An 18,551-nucleotide genomic window follows, 5' to 3' on the forward strand; every position below is an offset into this window, starting at 1 on the left:
TCGGAGGGAAATAAAAAATGTAATCGATCCATCAAATATCAAAAAAGCACCTCAAAAAACTTGCAACATGGCGTAACTCGGCTCATAACCGTAGCACATCGGAGCAGTATGCGTCACGTGATAGAGCGGCTGTGGCGTGTGAGACCTGTCGGTGGTCTGGTTGAGCATTTGGAGCCTCGCTACCAAACGAGCATTTTATCTCAGAGAAAGTTATCCCAGAGAGAAGTTAAGCAAGTGTGTAAGTTCATCTCTGAATGTTTGTAAAGCATTCCTGCGTTAAGCTTGACAACCGATATATGGAGCGACTGCCTCTCCCTCTCTCTCCTGCTGCCACTTCAATCAATGATCAGCTGATCGGCTTTTCTGTCACGAGTCCGTCTCTCTTGTTTGTTTTTGGCCCACTTTGCACCAGAAAGAGGAAACCAGCGGCTGAACAACAGCAGCACGTTTAAGCTTGATAAGCTGTAGTTAGAATGTATTTAATATTACTTTCTACACCAGGATCTTTTTCTACGTAGCTGACGGCTGGTAACTGTGCAGGGGCGGATCTAGCAAAGTTTAGCCAGGGGGGCCGATAGGGCATGAACAGGGAAAAGGGGGCACAAAGACATACTTTTCTTTCTTATTCTCATTTAAAATGTCGAGCTTTTAATAAATAATTATCTGACACCCAAAGTTTTAATCTGATGTAAAATGTATAGAAGTCCATTACTGTATATAGTAACTGTTAAGTCTAATATACCCTAGTAAGCTGTAGCACTTTTTCCTTTGGGAAGGTACCATCTGTGCAGTCTGCAGTTCTGTAGAAGAAAGATGTTGAATCTATTTAATTATTGTGGAAAAATAATTGATTTCTGTGCATTTTTTTTCACACTGCATCGAATTAAAGTTGATTACGTCGATTAAGCATCATGAGGTGGAGGGTGGGGGGTGGTTCCCTATTTATAGTGTTTTTTTTATTGATTAAAAAACACACTATATCGGATTCGTATCGGCCGATATCCAAATTTATCGGTATATCAATATCGGTATCGGACATAACAAAGTGGTATCGTGCCATCTCTAACCCATACACATAAAAAGTTCCTCAACTATGACACAAATTCTCCACAATACAAAGCAAGGCTCTTCTACTCCAGTTTGCCCATTTAGCCATCATAAGAAATGATGAAGAGGCACGTCCATCCACAGAATGCAGTGGTTTTTAATATAACTGGAGGGTAGGTTGCATGGATGTGTCATATGCCTTGGATTTTAAGTATGTTCATAATATATCACAGTGATTCCTCTAATTGTATGTGGGTGTGTAGACCAAGCGTATGCTGGTGGAGAAGATGGGCCGCGAGGCGGTGGAGCTGGGTCATGGCGAGGCCAGCATCACTGGATTAGAGGAGAACACTCTGATCGCCAGTCTGTGTGACCTGCTAGAGAGAATCTGGAGCCACGGGCTGCAGGTCAAACAGGTCAGCACACACACTGAAGTAAAGATATATACAGTGCTGCACAAATGTTAGGTTTCTTCAACACGCTATAGATGTTGAGGTTCCTCCCTCTGTGTCTGTGTATAATGTGATGCCTCATCCATCGGTGCAATAACTGCTGTTATGTGTGTCATTTCTGTCCTCGGCTCTCTCATGCTGATCGTGATGTTTCAGGGGAAGTCTGCTCTGTGGTCTCACCTGCTGCACTATCAGGCCCGGGAGGAGATGCTGGCGCAGCAGGCTGACTCACCAGGTAACATACACGAACACACACGCAGTCGAAAGCCTCAGTCACATGTTAAAGCATCAACAAAAAATCCATCTCTCCTTGTAGCGCCTCGCTTTCTTGAGAGGAGGAAGTCTGATAGTTCCATAGCGATGCCTTCTCTGCGTGTGTCTCTCATTCAGGATATGAGGTATGACTTTGTTGTCCTTTGCACTGTCCAAGCCTCTTCTACAACAGGTAGACTAGAGTAACACTGTTTAGGTGTTCCTGTTAGTATTAAACATCATATTATATACAGTATACTCGCTGCACGTACTGTAAACAAGTAGTTTGTATGTCCGTGTTGGTGCATCTGTGAAAATGTATAAAATCTGTAAGTGAAGTTAAAGTAAATAACTTTTCCTTCATCTTAAAACCACAGCGTTATTCTTCTTCTCCGTCTGTCCCAGGCATATCCAGAGTATGTCAGAGATCAAGACGGACGTTGGCCGAGCCAGAGCCTGGATTCGCCTGTCCCTGGAAAAGAAGCTGCTCTCTCAGCATCTCAAACAGTTGCTGTCGCGACAAGCCTTAACCAAGTAAGCATTTTGGTGACTGAATCCCACCTTCATATTTACATGTCGTGCACTATTAAACATACATTTTGCAGTCGTTTTCACAGTAAGGGTTTGCATACAGTTAAAACACATGACACAAAGTTGTAGAAAACCCTCCGTTTTATACGATGTGGGAGAAAGTGGCTCTTTTTTGTGTGGCTTGATCATGCCACAGGGGGCAGCAGTGAGCACCCTGAGCCACACCAGTGCAGCACTGGGAGTATTTTTCTGCTGTATTCATTTACAGGAGGTAAAAGGTCCATCTGGCCAAATGACATTCCCACTTGACTTCCACACATCCATTTCTGAGTGAAGTATAACTGTAAGCTTCCCTGCACGCCTCCATTTTGCCCCTTCAAACAAAACAGAAGCGTTTCAGTTCATTGCTAGTTTCATGGTCGGGCTCTCTAATTGTTAGTCTAGAAAGATAACGTTTTATTTTGTTGTTTAGTTATTAAGGGTGCAAAAACTGTCAAACTAAAAAGACTTTTGACATGGATGTTGATGAGGAGAGATGTGATGTACTTCGCTGTATCTGAACCTGACTTGACTGACCGCCACAGGAAGCTGTACAAACGTTACGCCTTCCTGCGCTGTGAGGAGGAGAAGGAGCAGTTCCTCTTCCATTTGCTCTCTCTCAATGCTGTTGACTACTTCTGCTTCACCAGTGTCTTCACCACCATCAGTGAGTTTTCCATCAGCTACACATAACCTCTGACCTCTGGCCACCCACAGCAATGCTTTTCTTGAACAAAAGAAACGTTTTAAGACGAGAAGCTTTAGGTGATTGGAAACAGCAAATTATGCTGTTAAATATGTCACATATCAATGTGTATTTTTATGAACTGTATATATACACTCACACATATAAACGTATATTGGAACTGAAATTGTGTGTCAGCAGCATTTCTATGAAAAGAGGTCGTGTTGTTGTTTATAATGAGGTCGTGTTGTTTATAATGGCATGACATCAAACTCCTGGAAAGCTCTTCAGCCCTCCTGCACCACCTACTGAAGCCTTACAGTAAAAATGTCAGTTACTTTATTCATAGAGCTACGGATCAATAGCTGACTGTGAAATTGTGAGGCTTTTTTTGTCTTTTTTGCAGTGATCCCATACCGAGTCGTCATCATCCCCATCAAGAAGCTGAGCAACGCTATGACCACATCCAACCCCTGGGTGTGCGTCTCAGGGGAACTGGGAGACTCGGGCATCATGCAGATCCCCAAGAACGTATTAGAAATGACCTTTGATGTGAGTACTGTGACCTTTGACCTCCCACAAGTTGATCATGCTGTCAGCCACTCTGATGTTGTGTGCAGGCATTGAGTTTGTGTTTTCTATGTTTCACTCCTTTGTCAAACATCACATGGTGCACTGCAGCTTATTTAAAGCCACAGTAATCAAAAATCAGTGTTTCTTAAAGGTGCTGTAAAGAGAATAGTTCATCCCAGAAGTCTCGGGACAAGGCTCCAAAACATGAAGTGATATGTAAAATGCTTCTTGCCTTGGCTTCAGCATTTCTTGAATAGGCAATATTGGACTGGAGAGTTAGTTCCCATAACTTCTGGAGAATTTCTCCTGCTCTGTGTCCACGTTGCACGAGTTTTGCAGTTTTAAGAACTAAGGTTGGGCGAGTGGATGAATGCATCGACCATCGACGATAGGCCGAGCCTTTCGCCGATCATTTTTACAAGAGCCATTCATTTATTCGCCCATGAGTACGTTTGCTAATAATTTTGGTTGAACCCAGTAGAAGGAGCCAATGGAAAAAAAAAATAACACTGTTTTAACGGCACTGCCTTCCATCTGCAGGCACATGCAGCCTCCTCAGAGTGCGCCCAAATTCAGCCATTCATTTCCTCAAACTCATGTTAAAAAAAACAAAAACTTTATTATATTATTTACATTTTAAAAACCCACAATGGAGGGAGGGAAACAAAGAAACTGGCTTCTTTTCCCCATTGTAACTGTGTTTACAGGTCGTTCCAGTGTTTATCCGTCTTACACACCCGACCAAACAACAAATACAAAATGAAACACAAAAGTAAGTTAAAAATAAAAATGTCTCCTCCAGCTAACATAAAAATAAATCTTTGATGTAACGTTAAGTCTTTTGTGCGATTTGGTGCATCTTAAATAAATGAATAATCCAAAAAGTAGCTATAATAACTCTGAAACAAACAAGAAAAGAAAGTAAAATATTCGCTGCAAACAAAACGTATAAATTCACATAAAAGTCGCCTGCGCGAGTTTATCGCCCATCCTGACTAAGAAGCATTTAAAGCTGCTGTTTTAGTTCTAAAAGTGAACCAGTTGTGGTGAATTTCAGCAGCATCTGCCATCACATTCACAGCAGTCTACTTCCTAAGCCCTAAACAATTCTCCTTTTACCTCAAGAAATTTTCCATCAAGCAAGATCGATTATGAAGTGATGTAGGTCATGTGAAGACTGCCCTCTAGTTGCACTTCTATGCAGTGCACTCCAATAAATCAATTTTGTTTTACAGTGTCAAATCATGCAAGTAGGATTTCTGTGAGCCAAGCCTAGTTTGCATGCATGAGTGAGTTTTATTGTCCTTTCTTTGTGTCTTAACGTATGTTTCCATCTCCCTCAGTCTGCTTTCAGGCCTCACACGCACATCTCTGCCATATTCAAGGTTAGACAAAGCCCTTGCTCTACAGCTCCATCTCCCACCATCAAGCGTATCCCTTTGAAATGCTTGCTTTTCTTTTCTGTGTTTGACTTGCTCAAAGTTGCTCCTTTACCCTGCGTACATGAGTGCTGACTGAAGTTGTGCTCTGTGTGTCTTTGCTGGAGCTATTAGGAAAATATGCTGAAGGAAATGTAAAAAATAAATAAGTAAAACGTTTGTGCCCAAATAACTGAATTAACCAGAGACAGACAAGTATATCATGCACAGTAATGAAAGAGAGTAGGATCTGATATTGTATTGATTAACTAGTTGCTCTCTGTGTTCAGTGTCAGAACCTGGGGAAGCTCACCACGGTGCAGCTGGGTCACGATAATGCCGGCCTCCTGGCTAAATGGTTGGTGGACTGTGTGATGGTGCGGAACGAGATCACAGGACACACCTACAGGCGAGTAGAGGACCTGTCTTTGTTCTGTTGTTGTTACTCATTTAGTAAACTTCCCTCACATGCTTTTCTGTGCAGCCAAATTAGATTGTTGTAGACCTCAGACAACATTACGACCAATAAGAGTGCAGCTAGCAGCCGATAACCGTCCTGTCATGAGTGTAACTGCTGGCGCACGCGTGTCACACTCTGGGCATTTAATAGTTTGCTGTTTCTCGGCAGTTTTGATGAATTTAAAATGAAAATTAATAAAGTGTTTTTTGTTGTTAGTGAGTTAAAAAAGGCATATTCATTCAGCATTATATTATATTATAGAGACATTTGTTAAATTAACTGGAATGTGTGGCTCACTGACAATATTGGAGGTCAATTTTGTTTGTATAACCCAATCGGAGAAAATATTAAATTGTTTGTTTCTCATAACGTCAAAAAGCAGACAAGAAAAGAAACAAGACACTGAAAAATACAAAATATAAAACATACGAAAGACAAAGAGAGAAGATCAGAGCGGAGACGTGTGGAGAAAGAACAAACCGATATACGGATGGAAAACGCGTAGATTTCGCCCGCCTGTGTGTCTGAACCACATTTAGTACATCACCCTCTGATGCACACCAAGTGCTAGTTAGTAGGAACCATTCTGCGTGTTTGTTGATAGCAAGTCAAATATAAAATATCTCCCCTGAAAATCAGAAGAACAAATAGAACGATGCCAACAGATGTAGAGCGTTGATGTGTAACCTCAGCACCTTGTTGTCCATCAGGTTCCCCTGCGGTCGATGGCTCGGTAAGGGTGTGGATGACGGCAGCCTGGAAAGGGTCCTAATCGGGGAATTAGTGTTGCCCAGCGGAGAGGATGATTCTGCAAGGGCCTGCCGTACACCCCCGCTACAGCGTTCACCTTCCCAGGGCAGACGCATCAGCATCACATCGCTCACCGGACGAGATACCAGTCAGTAACTGTCAGCGTTCTCACACAACAGGAAATCTCTAATACTGAGAATGAAATGTTTTCATTTCCTGACAGGTTTTGCCGCACTTTCTGATATTTGAAGTGCAGGATTTTAAATAGATTTTATCCACAGTAGGAACAAAAGATGGTCTGTGTGCAATTACTCAGTCATCCACTACCTCACTAAACACTTTCAGAAGGCTCTATCGATGTTTTCGTTATTTTAGAGCTTTTATGTGCAATGAATCTCATAATATCATCAAAATAAGACTGCCAGGCTTCCATTAAATGCTTTTTTAAAAACCCTTTCTGCAGTAGTTTTTTGGAAACTTTAAGGCATATCAACTTCTATAATAATAATGATAATCTCTTTATTAAGCTGCCAGGAACTCAATTATATGGGTAATTCTTAAAGTGTGGTTTAAAGCTCAGACTTCCATTGCAGCTCAAAAATGCAGCGTTTCCAGGAAGGATGGTAGCTACAGACATTAGCTGTTGCTACCTCAGGCTGTCAGGGTTCAGAGGTCTGTAGCAGTCTGTACTGATGCAGATGTTTTCCCCATTCTAGAGCTGAATTCAGCACAAATCCAAGAGGGGATTGGGGAGGCAGTGAACAGCATCATCAAACACTTCCACAAACCAGAGAAAGAGGTCAGTGACTTTCAGCACTCTGAAATCCTTTTCTAATGAGTGCGTGCCTTATAGCTTAACTACTGCTATGCTGTCTGTGAATTCTGAGTAGTGTGGGTTCTGTTTTCCTGTTTCCATCAGGGAGTGCATTCATTATGTGTCCATAAGTAAAGTTGTGCTTTGACCATAGAAAGTCTGAAAGAGTGATGATCTTTCAAGTTGTAGTCATTTCTCTTCAGTGACAGTCTGTCACAGCACATTGTTGAATCGAATTTTAGAGGTACTCCAACGTTCATGGGAATAGTGTAATTAGCAAAAAGTGTTAAGCCACTTAGATGACAGGGTGCCAAGTTACCTGCCCACACAAGCAAGCTTCGTTACATGTGTGTACTAAGTAACAGACAAAGTAACAGCGTCACTTGCTAAATGTCAAACTTCTTACATTGTATCAACATTTGCTTTTGTGCATTGACGTGTTGATGTGTGTTGCACAGAGAGGCAGTCTGACTGTTCTGCTGTGTGGCGAGAATAGCTTGGTCGCGGCTCTGGAACAGTTCTTCCATCACGGCTTCAAATCTGCCAGGCTCTTCCAGAAGACTGTGTTTGTGTGGGACTTTGTGGGTGAGTGTGAAGAGACGGCACGCTCTGCTGCTGATGAGGAAAACTGTTCAGTTTGGCCCATGGCAGAAAATCAAGGGCTAAACTGTGTTACAATGTGTACTGGTTTTACTGGATTAAAGAAAAAATGTGGAATACCTTTTTATTCATGTGTCATGGTTTTTATACATGTTTGTAGAGGATTATACAACATTTACAATTATTTTTGTGTAATCTGGGCTTTCAAATGAATTTGTAACATAGCCTTCAGCCTAGTGTTCTCAGTTTGTTGAGCTGTTACACAACAGTAGAGCGCTTTAAGTAAGCTGATATGGTGTGTGATGCTCCTCTAAAACCCTACAGAGAAGGCTGTTGCCTACATGGAGTCAGCTGACCAGGTGGGAGACCTTCAGGAGACCACTGAGGCCATGAAGATGACCTGTCAGTCACTCTGTCATTACTTCAATGCGATCAACTCCACCTCCAGAAACATCGGCAAGGACGGAAAGTTCCAGTTGTTAGTCTGCCTCGGAGCCAGGTCAGTGTGGAGACAACGAATTAATGTAAATTATGTTGTGAGCTGTGATGGAAGCTGTTCCTGCGCAGGTGTGGGCTCTGATAGCATCTTTTGATATGTGATTATTCGATCAGAAATTTGACATATTAAAAACATGTCACGATTGTGGTCAGAAGTTTTCATTTGTCTTGGATTTCCTCTAGGGCAGGGGAGACAGGACAAAATAAATGCTCACTGTCGAGGCGAGTGCTGTGTGGCTGGCAGCAAATGCAGGACTCTCAGACGTCAAGAGTGAAACTCTAATAGCAGCTTTCATTCAAACAAAAAAAGTAAAACCTCAAACTAGATATTAAACTGGACTCAAGAACTAAATACTAAGAAACATGAACTAAGCTTTAGTCATGAACACAGACAGGAAACCACCAGCATGGTGAGGGTACGCCACGACACAAAGCAAAGAAAACACAGGGCTTAAATACACACCAGAGTGATCAGAGTGGGAAATGGGAGGGAAACACAGCTGGGATTAACTAGCCAGAACGAGACAAAGCAAGCAAAACTAGATACATTGACATGAGACGAGGGACCGCCAAAATAAAACAGGTATAACAAAGATGTGGACTTGACACTGAGACAGAGAGACATGGCTGACCGGGAAGACAGAGGGAACACGAGGACGAGTGTGACAAGACGAGGAACACGAGACAGCCTAATGACAGAAACCAAAACCATAGGACTAAAAATATAACACAGCAGAACCAAAACCCACGAATTACAATAATTAAAGAATATAACTAAAGCACACAAACACTGAGTCACAGGCCACAGGTGACATTTGGCTTGTTTTCTTTTTTCCTTTGTTTCTCTTCACTGTGGCAGAAGTTAATGATAATTAAATGCAAAGTGGTGTATAAATACATGGTGAGTGAAGAAGGAAGGCACAATGTATCATGGGAAGCCCCTAGGAGCCTAGGCCTAGTGCAGCATAATTAAAGAAGGGTCACCTGATACAGCCCCAACTACAACCTTCATGAGAAAGGAAAGTTTTAAGCTTAATCTAAGTAGAAAACCTGCTTTTCTCCTGAATCCAAACTGAAAGCTGAGGGTTCTGCCTCCCATTCTACTTTTAATGCCCTAGGAACTAAAAGAAATCCCACAGTCTAAGCGCAAAGTGCTCCTTTGAGATGATATAGTACTTTGAGCCAGGGAGCCGATCCTCTTCATTGGGCATAGATCCTAGAAGGAACCTTCAGTGGATTCTGCACATTCCCAGTCACCAGAGCCTTCAGTGGGTCCTGCACAGGCTGAACATGAGCAGCCAGAAGCTGAGCCAGAGGGTCCCATGTTGTCTGAGCCAGATGGCTGCTACTTTCAAAACTAGCAGATTGTTGTGCTTCACCATCAGTTGCTTTAAATTCAGCTACCAGCTCGGCTTTCCCTCAGCCGTTAGTCTCCCGGCCTTTCTCCTTGTCTTCGGCCTCCTCCCAAGCATTGCTGGCCTCCTGTTGGGCCACCAGATGGCCTCTGCCGTAGCTGCTGCTTCCCTGTCTTGCCTCACCATCGCTGGCCAAGTCATCTCTGGTAGTCCACCGTCTTCATTGCTGGGCTCCTGTTCTGTCTTCTTATGGACAGCCTGCTCTCAAGACTGCTAAGGGTTTCATTTGTTCTCCAGAGGGGCTTCAACTTGTCTTCTTCTGGCCTCTTTCCCAAGTCTCTGTCTTCATTGCCGGCCCTGTGTTGAGCCTCCGGATATTCCACCTGTCATGCTTCATCTCAATACCAGACCCAGTAATCCACATTGCTTATCTTTTTAGTCCTGTTGAAAATCTGCAGTCTCACCACTGATTAACATTTAAGTCGATTTAACTCTTACTCCGTTTAACTGACACAGACTGTTTACTTACATATTGTTCATAGCATAAGCACACACATTTACTATACACTACACATATTAAATTGTCTGTCTCATTATTACAGTTAATAAAACTAAAGCTAACACTACTGTCGGTATGCAGAAAAACATTGTTCACTGAAATTAAAATTAAACTGGACTCTTGAATAAGACTAAACCAAATCATATTGTGCGTTCAACTAAAACCAAACTAAACAATAATTAGGAGATGTCCTTGGGTTGAGTCTCTGTCAGTGTGGTCAGGATTGTCACCTCAGCAATGGGAGGCTTTGTGTAGCAACTCAAACTGAAGCTAATTCAGTTCAGTTGTGTTTATATAGCAACAGTCACCTCGAGGCGCTTTATCTTGTGACATAATGCTACAATAATGAATAAAAATAATCAAACCAAACTGAAACTAACATTTTTTAAAAACTAAATTGAATTAAAAATTGAAATTTAAAATGCGATAAACTGTGAAGTTTTAATAATTCTGATCACTGTTGGCCCCACAGAGACCGCCTGCTGCCCCAGTGGCTCCCCCTGCTCGTGGAATGTCCAGTGATCCTGCAGATGTATGAGGACACAGCAATGCTCAGAGACCCTTCCACTCTCAATACCCTTATTAGCGTCCTTGAGACACTGCACGACTTCTCCATCACACTGGAAGCCTCACTGGTCAAAGGCATCAACCTTTAGCTCCACAGGACTCTGGTTAATTTTCTGTCCTCCTCTTCAGTTCACTCTGTCCGTCTAACTGTTAGCTCCTTGGCCTTGTGATTAGATGGATGATAAGGTTTGGAGGACATTAAATTGAAAGGACAATTTGGAAACCAAAGCAATAAGTTCCACATGTTCTCATGTTGCTTGATTCTTCATGAGAGACGTTAAAATTTGTGGGTGACCCATGAGCTTGCATGCAGTATTTCCACTCTTCCTGTGAATTTCAAAGACTATTTAAACAAAAGATCAGACCAAGGATCTGTAGTTTTTTACTTGATGAACTAATGCTGTTCATCACAGTGCACAGGTTTCTGCAGACATATCAGCTTTTAGAAGCACTTCCTGCCTTCCATGTATTTGTTATTTCAGTACACTTGGAAAATGACTGTTTGGCTTCCTGCTCACATTAAACTCAAGCTGCAAGTCAAAAATCTGTTCCAAAAAGACTTTTGCAAAGCAGTTATTCACTGTCATGTTTGAGGGAACTACTTTTTTATATTCCCAAAAACTGTTCATCTGGACGTAGCGGTGGCCAAGCGTACGACTGAAGAAGTCACTTGGATGAGTGACGAAACGTCCAGATGAACAGAATCCACTTTTTGGGATTTCCTTACCTTGATGATTGAGCATGAAAATACTTTCTATATTGTTTTTGCTTTAAGGTCTTTTCTAGGCTGCAGGATTGTCGTTGCTGATATGAATCACAGCATCTTTCTGCCTTATTGATTCTCTTAGTGTACTGAAATATGGCTGCTTGGAAGAAAAACAAAAAATTGAGTGCATGCTGAAATGACAGCATAGAGACATAGCTGTAGCAGCAGACATGTAACAGCTGTGTGTAGCATAGCCCCCTTCAGTTGGTACGAGTAGATGCATTATCTTACCTGTAACTGTTGGTTATAGTAGCATCAACCTAACTGTTGTTAGCGTGAGCAACAATGCTTTTGTGCACGGAAACAGTACGATGCCATGAAGAGACTGAGCTGAGGGATCACTGACACAATGACAGACTCAGTGTTAAGAGTTTAACCTGTGGCTAACATTCCTACCTACATTATACATCTATGTCTCACTTCACAGATGTGCGCATGTAAGATCAGGTTTTAAGGCTGTGTGCCTTACAAACACAATTACACCATCTGCCTACACACAAATTCACGTAGGATTTCTTGCCAGTTTGCCAGTTTCAACAACTAAATAACAGCTAAACTGTAACATACAGGCTCATCTAAGAATGAAAAATGAATTTCAGCTGATTTATGCCTTTTCCTTGAAACCAGCGTGTGTGGGCCAAAAGTGTGAACTCCTACACTATGGAGATACCTGACACATTAACAATATACGACAGAAATTAATTCAAGTATAACATTAATGAATTAAAGTCCTGGCAGTTATTAAACTTTTCCACAAAACAACAAAACGGTTCTTTCAAAAACAATAATCAGTATACACAGTTCAGCTTTTTACTGCATTCATATCAAACATCAGGAATAAGCTGAAATTTTAGAACGTTTACTTCACGTTTCTATAAACAAGACTGAGTGTAATAGCACCCATTTGTCACCAATTAGCATAGGAAGCGAGAAGTAGCAGGTTTATGGTCTTAACAACTTTCATGCTTGTGTGTGTGTCATGATTCCCGTAAAGTCCCACTTCAAGCCAGTCACAGGTTACGTTTTTAGTCCCTGTGTAACAGCCGCAGTAGCACTGGCTGTTTATACACTGTTTAAAATCTAGATTTTATTTTTTGTAATAAAGCAAACTAGCCTATGCTAAGCTAAATGTTCTTTAATTGTTTAAAGGGGTTTTTATGTAAACTGCAGACTTGGCATAAATGGATGAATTTCACAATTAGAATTGTTAACCTTGTTTTCTGTGGTCCATAAATGTGTCATGAAGGGACGCGCCATATTTGTGTTTCACCTCCTCTAAATGCGCTCAAAATGTAAATATGTTTGGCAGCAGAGAGTAAAATGTTTGGAAATGTGTATCTTGGGCAGATGTCCTATCTTTGAACTTTTGCAGCATTAGCAGTTTTGTGTTGCCTGTTGCTAAATGGATACTTTCAGGTGTACATATTGTCAACGCACGCTGTCATTTAAGCTGTATTCATGTGGCACTCTAATGGATTACAAATAGCAGGGGAGTTTATCTGCTTTGTTACGACAAAATGTGGACACGGTTGCATTTCTGCTGTTTCCAGAACGGAGTATGTGATGGGCATCCTGCCTTCCTGTGTTTTTAATTTATATTGACTTTGACTGGCTGACAGCAGCACTGGTGTTTTATGGTGGACAAACCTGTGGAGTAAGTCGATGCGTCCTAAGCACCTTTAAAGTAACCACTATTTCTCCTTCATGTGCCCCTGCTGATTAACCTGTGGGACTATTGACAGCTCCAAAGCACAGACATGGATTCCTCCACCTCTTCCTGGACGTCTTTATGTACGGACTATTTTTCTGGCAGCACCAGAAACGACGTGTGGAAGATGACCATCCACCCTAGTAGTCACACTTCATGCCAGCGTTGGGACTGACTGCTCTCTACTGATATTTATTGTTCCTCAATAAAACACCGAAGTCTAAGATGTGTGTGTGTGACATGTATAATTTTGAAATATAATAATATTATAAAATAAAATATATTTCATGCCAGGAAGTCACCACTTTTAGACTCAGTTGCTTGCTAATCTTGAGCAAAGTTTTAGTAGAGGTTACACTGGCTGTTGCTTATTTTGTTTTGCATGTGTATTGCTTATTGGTTAAATAAAGTATTTATCTCATGTCAGTCAAAAATGTTGCTACAAATACTCTTTGTAACAGCTGAAATTCTAATCTTGTTATCCTGTTGTAACTAATGAATTTCTCCTTTGGAGGAGTAGAGTTTTTCTTTTCAGTTTCACAGATAGTTATATAACACATGCAGTGCTTTACCTGCTTGCAAGAGAGAGACTCATTAGAGATCATGTTTAAAAATTCTAATTTTATTTGTCACACACACAGTCATACACAGTACGATATGCAGTGAAATGCTTACACAACTGCTCGTGACCTAAAGAAAAAAAGAAAAGGCTATGAATAGGATAGGAAATAAATCCATCCATCCATCCATCTTCATCCGCTTTGTCCGGGGCCGGGTCGCGGGGTCAGCAGCCTAAGCAAAGAGGCCCAGACCTCCCTCTCCCCAGCCACCTCCTCCAGCTTATCCGGGGGAATACCAAGGCGTTCCCAGGCCAGCCGAGACATATAATCTCTCCAGCGTGTCCTGGGTCTTCCCCGGGGCCTCCTCCCGGTAGGACATGCCTGGAACACCTCACCCAGGAGGCGCCCAGGGGGCATCCTTGTCAGATGCCCGAACCACCTCAGCTGGCTCCTTTCGATGTGGAGCAGCAGCTGCTCTACTCTGAGCCCCTCCCGGATGGCCGACCTTCTCACCCTATCTCTAAGGGAGAGGCCAGCCACCCTTGGGAGGAAGCTCATTTCTGCCGCTTGTATCCGCGATCTCGTTCTTTCGGTCACTACCCACAGCTCGTGGCCATAGGTGAGGGTAGGGACGTAGATCGACCGGTAAATTGAGAGCTTCGCTTTTACACTCAGCTCCCTCTTCACCACGACGAACCGGTGCAGCGTCCGCATTACTGCAGCTGCAGCCCCAATCCGTCTGTCGATCTCCGGCTCCCTTCTCCCATCACTCGCGAACAAGACCCCGAGATACTTGAACTCCTCCACTTGTGGCAGGAACTCATCCCCGACCCGGAGTGGGCACTCCACCCTTTTCCGGCTGAGAACCATGGCCTCAGATTTGGAGGTGCTGATCCTCATTCCCGCTGCTTCACACTCGGCTGCGAACCGTTCCAGTGCGAGCTGGAGGCCTTCACCCGATGAAGCCAACAGAACCACATCATCTGCAAAAATCAGAGATGAGATTCTGAGGCCACCAAAGCGAAAGCCCTCCGCCACTTGGCTGCGCCTAGAAATCCTGTCCATAAAAATTATGAACAGAACCGGAGACATAAATATGAAAATTAAAAAGGGTAAATTTAACTAGGATGGAATAAAATAAAATATAAAACTGAAATAACTGTACAACACAAATTAGAATGAAGGGTAAATTTAACTGGGAAAGAAGATAAAATATATAAGTTAAAGTTGAAAATAAAATAACTGTACAACAAAATACACAATACACAGTATAGAAATATTTAAGAATGTATGAAGAAATACAAATATAAATATACAATAACAGCAGCTGTACAAGTATTAAATGGAAATGAAGAAATAGAAGATTTTTAGGCCAAAGTGCAATAAACTCAGAGTTCTCAGAATTTAAAAGTAGCAAGTTATGGATGCCTGTAGTTAAACTAGTTGATTTGTGTCATCTGGATGTGTGTATCACCTCCATAGAAAAAAACATATTCAATTCAATTTTATTTATATAGCGCCAAATCACAACAAAAGTCGCCTGAAGGCGCTTCATACATACAGAGAAAAACCCAACAATCATGTGACCCCCTATGAGCAAGCACTTTGGTGACAGTGGGAAGGAAAAACTCCCTTTTAACAGGAAGAAACCTCCGGCAGAACCAGGCTCAGGGAGGGGCGGGGCCATCTGCTGTGATTGGTTGGGGGGAGAGAAGGAAGACAGGATAAAGACATGCTGTGGAAGAGAGACAGAGGTTAATAACAGATATGATTCAATGCAGAGAGGTCTGTTAACACATAGTGAGTGAGAAAGGTGACTGGAAAGGAAAAACTCAATGCATCATGGGAATCCCCGGCAGCCTACGTCTATTGCAGCATAACTAAGGGAGGATTCAGGGTCACCTGGTCCAGCCCTAACTATATGCTTTAGCAAAAAGGAAAGTTTGAAGCCTGATCTTGAAAGTAGAGATAGTGTCTGTCTCCTGAATCCAAACTGGAAGCTGGTTCCACAGAAGAGGGGCCTGAAAACTGAAGGCTCTGCCTCCCATTCTACTTTTAAATACTCTAGGAACAACAAGTAGGCCTGCAGAGCGAGAGCGAAGTGCTCTAATAGGGTGATATGGTACTACAAGGTCATTAAGATAAGATGGGGCCTGATTGTTTAAGATCTTGTATGTGAGGAGCAGGATTTTGAATTCTGGATTTAACAGGAAGCCAAAACAGGAGAAATCTGCTCTCTCTTTCTAGTCCCTGTCAGGACTCTTGCTGCAGCGTTTTGGATTAGCTGAAGGCTTTTCAGGGAGTTTTTAGGACTTCCTGATAATAATGAATTACAGTCGTCCAGTTTGAAAGTAATAAATGGAAGAACTAGTGTTTCAGCGTCACTCTGAGACAGGATATTTCTAATTTTAGAGATGTTGCGCAAATGGAAGAACGCAGTCTTACACATTTGTTTAATATGTGCGTTGAAGGACATGTCCTGGTCAAAAATGACTCCAAGGTTCCTCACAGTGTTACTGGAGGCCAAGGTAATGCCATCCAGAGTAAGAATCTGCTTAGATACCATATTTCTAAGATTTTCAGGGCCGAGTACAATAACCTCAGTTTGATCTGAATTAAGAAGCACAAAGTTAGTGGCCATCCAGGTCTTTATGTCTTTAAGACATTCCTGCAGTTTAACTCATTGGTGTGTGTTATCTGGCTTCATGGACAGATAGAGCTGGGTGTCATCTGCATAGCAGTGTAAATGTATGCTATATCTTCTAATGATGCTGCCTAAGGGAAGCATGTATAATGTAAACAGAATCGGTCCTAGCACTGAACCCTGTGGAACTCCATAATTAACCTCAGTGTGTGAAGAGGACTCTCCATTTACATGCACAAACTGGAGTCTATTAGATAGATATGATACAAACCACTGCAGTGCAGTACCTGTAATACCTACAGCATGTTCTAATCGCTCTAATAGGATATTATGATCAACAGTATCGAACGCTGCACTGAGGTCTAGCAGGACAAGCACAGAGATGAGTCCACTGTCAGAGGCCATAAGAAGATCATTTATAACCTTCACTAAAGCTTTTTCTGTGCTGTGATGAGCTCTGAAACCTGACTGAAACTCTTCAAATAAACCTCTGCAGATGATCTGTTAGCTGTTTGACAACTACTCTTTCAAGGATGTTTGATATGAAAGGAAGGTTGGAGATTGGCCTATAATTAGCTAAGACTGCTGGGTCTAGAGATGCTTTTTGAGTAAAGGTTTAACTACAGCCAGCTTGAAGGCCTGTGGTACATAGCTGATCATTAGAGATAGGTTGATCATATTTAAGATCGAAGAATTAATTAATGGCAGGACTTCTTTGAGCAGTTTTGTAGGAATGGGGTCTAAAAGACACGTTGAAGGTTTGGAGGAAGTAATTATTGAAGTTAACTCAGAAAGATCAATTGGAGAAAAAGAGTCTAACTTAACATCAATGGTACTAAGAGTAGCTGTAGATCATATTACATCTGTGGGATGATTATTGGTAATTTTTTCTCTAATGATAAGAATTTTATTTGTGAAGAAGTTCATGAAGTCATTACTAGTTAACGTTAAAGGGATGGTTGGCTCAACAGAGCTCTGACTGTTTGTCAGCCTGGCTACAGAGCTGAAGAGAAACCTGGGGTTGTTCTTATTTTCTTCAATCAGTGATGAATAGTAAGATGTTCTGGCTTTGTGGAGGGCTTTCTTATAAAGCAGCAAACTATTTCTCCAGGCTAAATGATGACCCTCTAAATTTGTGACACGCCATTTCCTCTCCAGATTACGAGTCATCTGCTTTAGGCTACGTGTTTGAGAATTATACCACGGAGTCAGGTACTTCTGATTAGAGACCTTAGTTTTCACAGGAGCTACAGTATCCAGAGTCGTACGTAGTGAGGAGGTAAAATTATTAACAAGATAGTCGACCTCTGTTGGGGTAGAGTTCAGATAGCTGCTTTGCTCTGTGTTGGTACAGGGCATTGAAGATGATAACAGTGGGTGGATTATATTCTTAAACTTAGTTACAGCGCTTTCAGAAAGACATCTACTTTGATAAAGTCTACTCTCCACCGCTGTGTAATCAATTATTGTAAATGTAAATGTTATCAGGAAATGATCAGACAGGAGAGGGTTTTCAGGAAACACTGTTAAATGTTCAGTGTCTATGCCATATGTTAAAACAAGATCTAGAGTGTGATTAAAGTGGTGGGTGGGTTCTTTTACATTTTGAGAGAAACCAATTGAGTCTAATAACAGATTAAATGCCATGTTGAGGCTGTCATTTTTAGCATCTACATGGATGTTAAAATCACCCACAATAATTATTTTATCTGAGCTCAGAACTAAATTAGATATAAAGTCTGAGAAATCAGACAGAAACTCTGTGTAAGGCCCAGGTGGACGATAGATGATAACAAGTAAGACTGGTTTCTGAGTTTTACAGCTGGGGTGGACGAGGCTAAGCATCAGGCTTTCAAATGAATTAAAAGTCTGTCTGGGTCTTTGGTTGATTAATAGGCTGGTGTGAAAAATTGCTGCCACACCGCCCCCTCGGCCTGTGCTTCGGGGTTTCTGGTAGTTAGAATGACTCGGGGGTGTTGATTCATTTAAACTAACATAATCATCCTGCTGCAACCAGGTTTCTGTAAGGCAGAGTAAACGATTTGTTGATCAATTATTAAGTCATGTACTAACAGAGACTTGGAGAGAGACCTAATATTTAATAATCCACATTTCACTGTTTTACTCTTCGGTTCAGATGTGGATACTGTATTGTCTCTAGCTTCACATGTCTGAGAACAGAATCACCAATTACCAGAGTTTGACCCCCGGCGGGTGTGTCGCCGAGTGGGGAAAAACGGTTAGACACATGAACAGGTTGGTGGTGTACCTGG

General features: G+C 41.9%; 1 protein-coding gene across 12 annotated transcripts in view; it reads left to right on the forward strand.

Moving 5' to 3' along the window:
• The window catches only part of dennd5b (DENN/MADD domain containing 5B), a 125,051-nt gene extending 111,543 nt beyond the window's left edge, over positions 1 to 13,508 (forward strand). For 8 of the 12 annotated variants that reach the window (XM_080291779.1, XM_080291780.1, XM_026147905.2 and 5 more), the window contains 13 exons: positions 1,311 to 1,463; positions 1,656 to 1,734; positions 1,816 to 1,897; positions 2,157 to 2,285; positions 2,867 to 2,988; positions 3,413 to 3,558; positions 4,923 to 4,964; positions 5,288 to 5,406; positions 6,168 to 6,355; positions 6,924 to 7,006; positions 7,480 to 7,606; positions 7,946 to 8,120; positions 10,506 to 13,508. In XM_080291779.1, coding sequence (XP_080147905.1) covers positions 1,311 to 1,463; positions 1,656 to 1,734; positions 1,816 to 1,897; positions 2,157 to 2,285; positions 2,867 to 2,988; positions 3,413 to 3,558; positions 4,923 to 4,964; positions 5,288 to 5,406; positions 6,168 to 6,355; positions 6,924 to 7,006; positions 7,480 to 7,606; positions 7,946 to 8,120; positions 10,506 to 10,689 — 1,629 coding nt within the window. In that variant the 3' untranslated portion in view covers positions 10,690 to 13,508. Of the gene's footprint in view, positions 1 to 1,310; positions 1,464 to 1,655; positions 1,735 to 1,815; positions 1,898 to 2,156; positions 2,286 to 2,866; positions 2,989 to 3,412; positions 3,559 to 4,286; positions 4,352 to 4,922; positions 4,965 to 5,287; positions 5,407 to 6,167; positions 6,356 to 6,923; positions 7,007 to 7,479; positions 7,607 to 7,945; positions 8,121 to 10,505 lie in introns of those variants that run through there. The other 4 variants (XM_026147906.2, XM_026147909.2, XM_026147911.2 and 1 more) reach the window with 2 other exon arrangements.
• The last annotated feature ends 5,043 nt before the right edge of the window (positions 13,509 to 18,551 follow it).

This window comes from Astatotilapia calliptera, chromosome 17 (genome assembly GCF_964374335.1).
Source record: "Astatotilapia calliptera chromosome 17, fAstCal68.1, whole genome shotgun sequence".
Lineage (NCBI taxonomy): Eukaryota > Metazoa > Chordata > Actinopteri > Cichliformes > Cichlidae > Astatotilapia > Astatotilapia calliptera.